The 9,976-nt window shown below is 56.7% G+C and overlaps 1 protein-coding gene across 1 annotated transcript; it reads left to right on the top strand.

Annotated features, from left to right (window-relative positions):
* The first annotated feature begins 3,612 nt into the window (after positions 1 to 3,612).
* Positions 3,613 to 6,975, top strand: EN2 (engrailed homeobox 2). The gene is made up of 2 exons (XM_074573415.1): positions 3,613 to 4,912; positions 6,659 to 6,975. The coding sequence occupies exons 1-2, from the start codon at positions 4,363 to 4,365 to the stop codon at positions 6,973 to 6,975; spliced, it is 867 nt and encodes a 288-aa protein (XP_074429516.1). The 5' UTR covers positions 3,613 to 4,362.
* Positions 6,976 to 9,976: the final 3,001 nt, after the last annotated feature.

Raw genomic sequence — 9,976 nt, forward strand, 5'->3', positions numbered from 1 at the left:
CCCTCCCTCCCGTGGGACCGGGCGGGAGGGTGAGTTTACCCCCTGCCACGCCGCACTGCGGGCGGCAGCCGTGACCGTAAGCGACTTTCCGAGTCAGGACTCTGACATTCAACCTCACCCCTTCACTCCCGAGCATCCTCCCTGCCCCACGCCGCCGCCCGCGGGGGACCCCGGCCCGGCCCGGGACGCTCATTAAATTGTCATGATCCTGCGGGAAAGTGGTACCCACGCTTTCCATCCCGTCCTTTTACCCTCGTTGACGGGAAAGTCTTCCCCGTGTGAAGTGGATGGGCGCTGCCGGCCCCACCACAGGCTGCCGGGCTGGCAGCCCGACGACCGCAAACCTGCCTTGATTCCGCCTGGCACGGGCGGAGAATTCAGAAAAATCTGAGTTTTTTAGTGTTGGGTTTTGGGTTTTTTTTCTGGTTGTCGGCGGTGCAGTGAAAACCCGGCGGCGTTGGTGGAAATGCAGCCGCGAAGGCTGAGCTCTCCCGGCCGGCCGGCTCCGGGAAAAAGCCAGCCTGGGGCTTGGCGGGGGTCGCTTTTCCCCTTTCCCAGACGGATGCGGGACCCCGGGGGGAGGCTAAGCCCGCAGACGGCCGCCCAGCGCCTGGCACACCGCCTGCGGCACGGCCAGCCCCGGCGGAGGGGAGGGGGGAGAAGCGGCGACCTCTCCCCTCTCCTCCGCCCTCAGCCACCGGCTTCCGAGGCGCTGGCAAAGCTGCCGAAAAAAGGCAGCGCTCGGAAATAAAGTCGATGCCGGGAGGGAAACGGGGGGCGGTGGCGGGGATGCGGCGGTGTGCCCGGGCTGCGCCCGGTGGGGCAGCGCCGCTGACAGACCTTCTCTGCTGGAGGAGGGTCATTTTCCTCATTTTCCCCCCTCAAGAGCTGAAACTGGGGGGGGGGGGGGGGATCGCTGAAAACCCGGCTAAATTTGGTGCATGCCAAGGTTTTTCAGGCAGTCACCCCAGCGCTGGAAGGATGGGGAAGGGATGCAGACCCTCCCTGGGCTTCCACCACTGCTCTGGGCATTTTGGCTTGCCTGCATCTCGGGGTTATGTTGTTTTTCCGAGTGTGGGGAAAAGCTGGAAGGAGGATTTGCTCGGAGGAGCTGCACGGCCGGCTCCGGAGCCTGCCCGCAGCCCGGCCCCGGCCGCGGGGGTCGGCCGGCAGCTCCCTCCCTCCTCTCTCCCTCCCCCACCACCGGGCTCCCGGGTTCCCATCCCGCTTTTAAACTTCTCAGTGCCAAAAACACCGAAGAAAAAGCAGGGTGCGAGGGTCAACACAGGTTTCCGTGGGGCTGTGCCCGCACACTCGCCTGTTTGCGGGAGGGAAAATATATATATATATATTTTTAATGGGTGGCAGCGCGGAATGAGCTTCGTTGAAACTACGCGGGGAGCGCAGGGGAAAGAAATCTGGCCGGGGTGCGGGGAAGCAACTTTCGCAAGCACTAGGGCTGCGAGGGGAGGCTGAAGCAGAGAAGACAACGAAGCCAAAAGCCCGTTTCCAAGCCACCTCTCCCGGTGACCCGCAGTGGTTCCCGTGGAAAAGCTCCCGCACGCCGCGGTGCCGCTGGCGGGGCGCCCGCAGACCGGCGAGAAAACGTGCTGCTGGGGAATGTTTCTACAGAGATTGAGCTCCCAGATAAAAATAACCTTGGGAAAAGAAAAAAAAAAAAAAGAAAAGAAAAAAAAAAGAAGAAAAGAAATAGATCATTCTGATTTCCTCGGTTAGGTATCAGATCACCCCTTCACCCCCCGCCACCTCCCCCGCTGCCTCTGCATACCTGAGGTGCTGGATTATTGTCAGAGGACAGGCAGATGCAGTAATTGTTTTGTACAGCTTTGTTTATCTCCTGCTTTGGAGTTTATCTCAGGAATTCTCCTCCCTAGTCCTATGCAGGGTATAAATATCCCCGCCAAGGAGCGGGGATAACGAATGGGAAGGATACCGCGGTACCGGCAGCGAGCTCCTGCCCGGCAGAACGGGCAGGTAACGCGGGGTTCCAGGAGGTTTGAAGTTTTTATCGGCAAGTTGGGTCCGCCCGGGAGCGAAATATTTGAAGTGCAGCACCTTGAACACGTTTAATTATGGGGTAGTAGCAAAGCGAGAGCTTCCAAGTAATTAGAAAATACTTCTTGGGAGACAGGCTAATCGCTTTTCATGGGGCGCTTGAAGAAATTAACCTCTAGGTGCTTGTTTGAGCAAAACAACTTTGGATCAGCGAGCGCTGGGCTTCGCTGGTGGACCCGACCCACTGCGAAATACAAAGGAAAGGAAGAAATACATATAAAAATCAAATAAAAATGAATGATTAAAGGTAAAGAGAAGGGAAAAAGGAGAAGAGGAGAGGAAGGGCTCGCTGTCCCTCAAGGCGGGGAGTGGTTCATGTCACCCGCAGGGAAGCCTCCTCCAAATAAAAGTGTCACTTAGCGGGGAAAGCCGGGGGTCGGGGTGCGGCGGCCGCCGGAGCCGAGCCGCCCCCGGCCCGGCCCTGCTCGGCCCTCGCCGTGCGCCCCGTCGGGGCGATGACACCCGCCGGGCCCCGGGGAGAGATAACGGGCCGGCTGCGGCGGAAGGACCCCCGGCTCACCTCCTCCCTCCTCCTCCTGCGCACCCCGCGGGGGATCCGCGCCCCACAACTCCCTCAGACCGCCACCCCCTCGGCCATCCAGCCGCACTTTGCTCCCTAATTTTGTTCCGGGGGGCATTTCTCCCTAAAGACAAAAGGTAAAAGAGCAGCGGACGCTTTCCCGTCCGAAGAAGCAGTGATTTTTTTTTTTTTTGGGGGGGGGAGCGGAGAGTGATGGGCAGGCGTTGTTTTTTGGGGGGAGTAGGGCACCGTTTCAGGCAGGGGAGATCAAAGGCTCCCGTCCGGCTGCGGGAAGGACGAGTCAATTACCGCACCGCACCGCGCCGCGCTGCGCCGCGCTGCGCCGCGCGGCGGGGACGCGCCGCTCCGTGTCCCCCCCCCGCCCCCGGGGCAGCCCGCAGGCACCGGGACGGGCCCCGTTCCGCACCCACCCCGCGCCCCCGACCCCCTTTGTATCACCGCCGCTCGCTTAATATTATTTATGCATTTCTGCAAGGAATTGTGGGATACCAACTCCCCCCCCCCGGTAAACAGCGAGGGCAATTAAAAACCCTAATAATCCGGGGTGGGGGGGGGGAGTAAGGATGGGGGGGCGGCGGTGCGCGCCCTGCGGCGGGGCACCCCCCCACCCTTCATACTCCCCTCCGCGCATCCCCGCGGTGCCGGGCCTGGCTTGTGGATGTGTGTGTGTGGGGGGGTGGGGGATAGGGGGGTGGTGGTGGGGAGGGGCGTGGGTGCTGTCACTTACCGGAGCTCCCCGCACCACGTGTGCGCATGCCCGCATTATCATTGGCCCGAGGCACGTGTCGAAGTGCCCGGGCCGGCGACGTCACCGGCGGGGGCCCCGTTAAAACCTAAAAGGACAACAATCCGGAGTGGAAGTGTCCGGGGCGCGGCGGTGGCAGCGGCGGTGGCCGCCGGGGCGTAGCGCAGCGCAGCGCGGCGCAGGGCGGGCGGCAGGGCGGGACGCCCCCCCCCCCTCCCCTTCCCCGACCCCCCCCCCATCCACCCACCCACCCACCCACCCGCGGAGGCCCCCGCATGTGCGGGCGCGGGGCGGCGTGGGGCGGTGCGGGGCGAGGCGCTGCCGGCCGGAGCCCCGCGGGGAGCCCCTCACCGCCCTGCCCTCCGCGGGACACCGGCTGCTGAGCGACCGCCTCCACCCCCCGCCCCGGCACCGGGCGGTTTTTTTTTCCCCTTTACCCCCTTCCCTCCTTCCACCCACCTTCCCCACCACAATTATTATTTTTTATTATTCTTCTTATTATTTTTTTTCTCCGCGGGGGCGGCGGATGAGGCTCGGCGGCGGCGGCGGTGGCCGGGGGAGCAGGCGGCAGCGCGCCGCGGGACCGAGCGGCTGAGCGGCGGCAGGAGGCGGCGAGCGGCGGCGGCGCGAGGACCGGAGCCCGTGTATTTTTATTTTTTTGGCAAAGTTGGAACTCGCGGAGGCTCGGCTGCTGGCTTTGGGGTCTCCCTGGTTTTGTTTCCTTATTATTATTTAAAAAAAAAAAAAATTACTATTCATTTTAATTTTTTTTTTTTTTTTGCAAACTCTGGATTTTGAATGCCGGGCGAGGCCAGGAGAAACGAAAGCAAATAGACACCTGTGCGTGTGTGTATATATATATATATATAAAAAATATATATATTAAAAAAATTAAAATAAAGAACAACCGACTGCACCAGCAACAACAAAAAGCGCTAGGCAGCCGCCCGGCCGGCGGCGGGGCGGGCAGCGGAGCCGTCGGCGGGGCCGGCCGCGCAGCATGGAGGAGGGCGGCCGGAGCCCCCGGGAGGAGGCGGCCGAGCCGCAGGAGTCCGGCGGCGACGCGGAGCCCGGCGGCGGCGGCGGCGGGAGACGGGGGCTGCTGCTTCCCCCCGGTGACCCCCCGCACCCCCACCCGCACCCGCACCGCATCACCAACTTCTTCATCGACAACATCCTGCGGCCCGAGTTCGGGCGGAGGAAGGAGGCGGGCGGCCCCGGCGGAGAGCCCCGGCGGCCCGGCTCGGAGAACCGCCGCAGCCCCGCCGCGGCGCCGGCCCCCGGGGCTCCGCTCCCCGGCGGCGGGGCGGGCTCGCCGGGCCGGGGGGAGGGAGGCGGCCCCGCCGGGCTGGCCCTGCACGGAGCCGCCAAGAAGGGGGGGGACCCCGCGGCGCTGGAGGCGGCCCTGAAAGCGCGGGGGCTGAGCGGCGGCGACCTGTCGGTGAGCTCGGACTCGGATAGCTCCCAGGCCAGCTCCAACGCCGGGAACCAGCCCATGCTCTGGCCCGCCTGGGTTTACTGCACTCGGTACTCGGACCGGCCCTCCTCAGGTAAGAGCTGCTCCCCCCACACCCCCCCCACACCCCGGACCGCTCCCCGCCGCCGCAGCCCCCTCCCCGGGCTCCCCGGTTCGCCTCCGCCCGCCCGCGGGGCCAGCAGCGCGGCGGGGAAAACACCCCGCTCCCCGCTTCCCTCTCCTCCTTCTTGTTGTTATTTTTTCGGGGGAAGATGAAGGAATGAATGGCTTTTTAAATTTTTTTTGGGGGGGGCTGGTTTCTAGATGAAGGGGTGGCTGGGGATGAGCGGAGCCGGAGGCACGAGTGAGGGGTCTCTGCCTCCCCGCCGCCGGGCCGGCCGGGCATTGCTCACCGGCTGCCGGGTTTTATCAAAGAGGGAGGGAAAAAATCCACCCCATATCTTTGGATTTGGGGCTCCCCGCTCGTCCTCCCGGCGAGCTGCCCTTCTCCCTGCCAGGAAAACACCCCCGCGCTGTGGTTTGGGGAGGGGAGGGTGGATTTCCGCAGGCCTCGCCTTGCTTTGATTATTTTTGCCCAGCCAAAAACGAGCGGCGAACGCTTATTTCTCTAAAAGAGGCCTCGGAGCGGCCGCCGTTTCGTTTCTTTCTTTTATTTCCCCCCCACACACCCCCATGTGCTGCAGGTCAGCTCTGTAGGGGCCGGGGGACATTTCCAAGAGCCGGGGAACTTCTTTGGCAGGGTCCGCCTCTTGGCAAGGGCTTGGGCAGAACCTCCTGGAATTATCGATGAAAACATTGAAAAAAAATATGTAAAAATAAAAAGCCAGGGGGTAAAATCTCCCTCTGCTACCGCGGGGAGAGCAGGGCTGGCCCCGGCAGATCGGTAAAACCCTCGTTAAAAAGAAGTATAAACCACTGGGGGGGTAGGGGGGTGGGGGGGGAAAGCATGGGAAGCACCACGCAGGAGATCTGCTCCCAGGGAAAAAAAAAAAAAAAAAAAAAAGGGGGGGGTTTCTCTTACAAAAGCGGCGAGCTAGGATTTTCACCCGGAGAGCCGGCCAGCTGAAGGAGGGATTGTAGGACGAGTTGAAAATTAGTTCGTAATGTCTGAAAACAAACTCTTGCACAGAGGTAATATTCAGGGCTGAATTGGAATTTACTCCATTGTTCTCCAGTGCTCTCCTTTGTTAATATTTAATTAACATACATCCTCACAATGGCTCGGCCCGGGCAGAAAAGGCTCCTTGTGCTGCCGAGAATAATATTCCCGAGAATAATCCCGGCGATTCGGATCGGGCCGTGCAGCGCCATATGGGCACTGCAGCAAAGCGGCGGATTTCTTCTCGCAATGTAAACAGGCGGCTGATTTCCATTTTTTTTTTATTTTTTTTTTTTTTATCGCGACCCACCAGGAAAAAAAAAAGGCAGGAAAAAAGTATAGAGGTTTCCTTAAAAAAAAAAAAAAAAAAAAAAAAGGAGGTTTTATTTTTTAAAAAATATCTGTTTAGGGAATAAAATTTAGCTCCGTGCCGCTGCCTCTGGTGCAGCTTTACTTGCCGGGATGAAAAGGGCTGGAAAATGTGTTTCTGGTTGGGGTGAAAGGGGATGCGGGGGGGAGCGGGGGGGAGCGGGGGGGGCTGCAGCTCCCCTTCCGCCGCCTCCCGAGCATCCCCTGGCAGAAAGCTGGGTTTATTTCACTTAAAGGGAGGAGTGTGGGGGGGGGGAGGTGTGGCGGGGTAGGAGCGTGGGTTCCCCCCCCCCACGCGGGACGGTGTCGGAGCGTGTCGGTGTCGGCGCTTCTCCTCTCTCCCGGCCGTAGGTCCCCGCTCCCGCAAACCAAAGAAGAAGAACCCCAACAAGGAGGACAAGCGGCCCCGCACCGCCTTCACCGCCGAGCAGCTGCAGAGACTCAAGGCCGAGTTCCAGACGAACCGGTACCTGACGGAGCAGCGGCGGCAGAGCCTGGCCCAGGAGCTGGGGCTGAACGAATCCCAGATTAAAATCTGGTTCCAGAACAAACGGGCCAAGATCAAGAAGGCGACGGGCAGCAAGAACTCCCTGGCAGTGCACCTCATGGCCCAGGGGCTCTACAACCACTCCACCACGGCGAAAGACGGCAAGTCGGACAGTGAATAGCCAAGGGAAAAGGGGGGGGGGAAGAGGAAGGGAGGGGGGGTGGTAGGGGAGGGAGGGGGCCGTTTGCAGTCAAAGTTTATACAATGCAATAATTTAATTAAAAAAAAAAATAAAAAGAAACATAAGGGCCAGTGTATAAAGATTATACCAGCATTAATAGTGAAAATATTGTGTATTAGATATAATTCTGCAATATTCTATGTATATATAATTTACAGGTAAGGTGGTGTAAAAATCCAAGATATCTGATTATAAAATATTTTTTTGATTTTTTTGGTTTGGTTTGGTTTGGTTTCGGGGGTTTGGGCCGGATGTTTGGTTGGTTGGTTTTTTTTCGGTTGTATGGAGATTTTAGACGCTATCTTTATGATTTTTTTTTTTAATGCTTAAGTTACATTTTTATCGACTTAAGCGCTGTTTTAATGGACATTGGACGCTGTTTTTTGAAATTCAAAAAAAAAAAAGAATTAAAAACAACTTTTGCTGAAGTCCAAAGATTTTTATTGCTGCATTTCACACGACTGTGAACTGAATAAATAGTTCTCCTATTTGTTCTATGAGTTTTACCTTTTTTTTCCCCCCTCCCATCCCTCCCCTTTTAATTTTCTTTCTTTTTTCTTTCTTTCTTTTTTTTTCTTTTTTTTTTTTTTTTTTGGAGGGGGGGATGTGTGTGTCTGGGGCTGGCTTTGGGGCTAGAGGTGGAGAATTTAATTTAAAAAGAAAAAAAAAATATATATATAAGTAACGATAGGGAAAGAAATCTCAAAGCACCGTCTTAAGACGTGTCCGGGGTCTTTTCCTGAGCCCCCACTCGCTCATCACCCCCACCGAGACCCACGGGCGTGCGTGGATGCGGGATGCAGGCGTGGATGAGGGATGCAGGGGTGGGGTTAGCATCCCCCCCCCTCCCCCCCAAGTTGTTGGGAAAACTTTGGGACCCCCAGCTCCGAAAGGTGGGAGTCGCTCCGGGATGCGGCTCCAGCCGGTGGCCCCCACCCCCGTGGTGGGGGGGGAAGGGCGGCAGCGGGCCCCCGATCGGGGTGGGGACCACGGGTTGTGGTCCAGCTCTGTTCCTGCACCACCTTCCCGAAGCATTTGGGAGCGTTTTAACACCACCCCTCCCCCCAAAAAAAATAATAATTAAAGTAACATCTTTAGTTTCCTCTTCCCCTCCATCCTCATCCCCATCCCACGGCGCGGTCCCCGTACTTCGTGGGAGTGGGTGCTTCTCCCCACGCCCCCCCCCCGCTCTTCCCCACGCAGACACCCCCTTGCAATCGGAGTTTTTTCGGGGTTTCGAGGCGTTGTGCTGCGTTTAACCCGTTTCTCCCGGAGCGTGGTGTCGCCACGGTACGCGGGGGGGTGGGGAGGGGGGGGGCTGTGTCCTGCGTGGGCCTGGGTGTGCGTGGGCGGCTGCTCTCCTGCGACGCTGTTGGGGGGGGGGAAACTTCTCGCTTTGCCTTAAAACATCTTTATTTTGCAGCTATAATAGACACACATTGTACATAAGTAGTATAAACTTCAAAAAATTAAAAAAAAAAGGAAAGAATCCAACTATAAAATATAAACTGTAATTTTAAATTCTGTGAATAATCATCAGCTGCTTAGGAGCCAGGATGAAATGACATTGCCTTTTAGCAAGAAAGCACAGGGTTTGTTTTCTTTTTTTTTTTTCTTCTCTCCAGTTTATAAAACATGTGCATTTTACAATCGCAGTATCAAATATTTATAATCGGATGAAATATGAATGTTTCTATTTGCAACTTGTGCTCTCAAAATTGTGAACATTCTCGCTGCATTTTGTGTGTTTCAATTCTCGAGGACTGCATTAAATAATAATAAACAACAACAACAAAAAACCCAACCCCAACCCACTTTATTACGAAATACAAACCGTCTCACTCAGGCGTTGCAATGGAGCTATTCGGGACTGACTCTCCCTATATCTTTATATAGTCTTTAAATTGCACTTCGGAGCGTTGGAGCTCGAGTTAGAAGCGTTTCGTAGTTTCGGCGATTTGGAGGGGGGTGTGTGTGTGTGTGTGTGTGTGAATTCCGTGGCGATTTATGAGAGAGGTGGTTTTTGCAGCCAGGCGTTTCACCAGCCTTTTGACTTCGTGAAGAAACTTTGGGGGATTCATTTCGTGAGACGAAGGAGAAGGGCAACCGCCAGCCGTAACCGAGCACCCGGCGTGTTAACAAGGACCTGAAAACGGCCAAGAAAATCTCTTTAATCTCACGTACTGTCAACAGGTTTCACCTTTTCAAGACTTTAAATACCCGGTGGTGCGATGCTCTGGCGTTTGGAAAACCTCTGCTTTGATAAACGCGTAGACCTGGAGCTCGGGAAGAGAGGTGATGGGAATATTGCCGATGCCACGCTCCGAAAACAAGCACCCTGTAAAAATACTTGGCATCCCCGGAAAAATGACAGGACCACGATTTTAGGACAGGCTGGACAGAAATAAAACGGTCACCCCGCCTCGCTGCAACAAAGGGCACAAGAGCTCCAAAATAGTCAGAGCCTCACCCCTCCGGGCCGGCTCCTGCTGCAGGAGACGCACTCACAGATAAAACTAAAGGGTGTGTGTTAAATATGATTTGATGTGATTTTTTTTAAAGCTGCTCCAGGAGCAAAGATGCCGCGGGGACGGTGCGCCCAGGGGTTCACCTGCCCGGAGAAGGGCTGAGAGCCGCGGCCGGCGGCGGGGGGAGGCTGCCGGGCTCGCTCCCCAAACCACGCTTTATTTTCTCAGCCTTTCAGGTTTACTTGCCTTTGAGGAGTTTTTCCTTTTTTTTTTTTTTTTTTTTTGGTCACCTCCACTAATGGAGGCAGGTGATTTATAATCCCGAGGGAGAAAATCGGTGGCCGTGAGGACTGAAGAGGAGTTTTAAATCTGGACAGAAAAATAGCTGCGGTTATCCGATGGGGCAAAACGGTACCGTGGGTGTGTTACACACAGCGGATAAGTCCCACGGAGATTTTTATTTATTTATTTAT

This window comes from Larus michahellis, chromosome 2 (assembly GCF_964199755.1).
Source record: "Larus michahellis chromosome 2, bLarMic1.1, whole genome shotgun sequence".
NCBI lineage: Eukaryota > Metazoa > Chordata > Aves > Charadriiformes > Laridae > Larus > Larus michahellis.

Bases quoted from the DNA above. Each gene is read 5' to 3' on its own strand.
- EN2 (XM_074573415.1), top strand. From the start codon at position 4,363: ATGGAGGAGGGCGGCCGGAGCCCCCGGGAGGAGGCGGCCGAGCCGCAG. The intron at 4,913-6,658 runs GTAAGAGCTGCT...TCCCGGCCGTAG, and splicing joins CTCGGACCGGCCCTCCTCAG to GTCCCCGCTCCCGCAAACCA.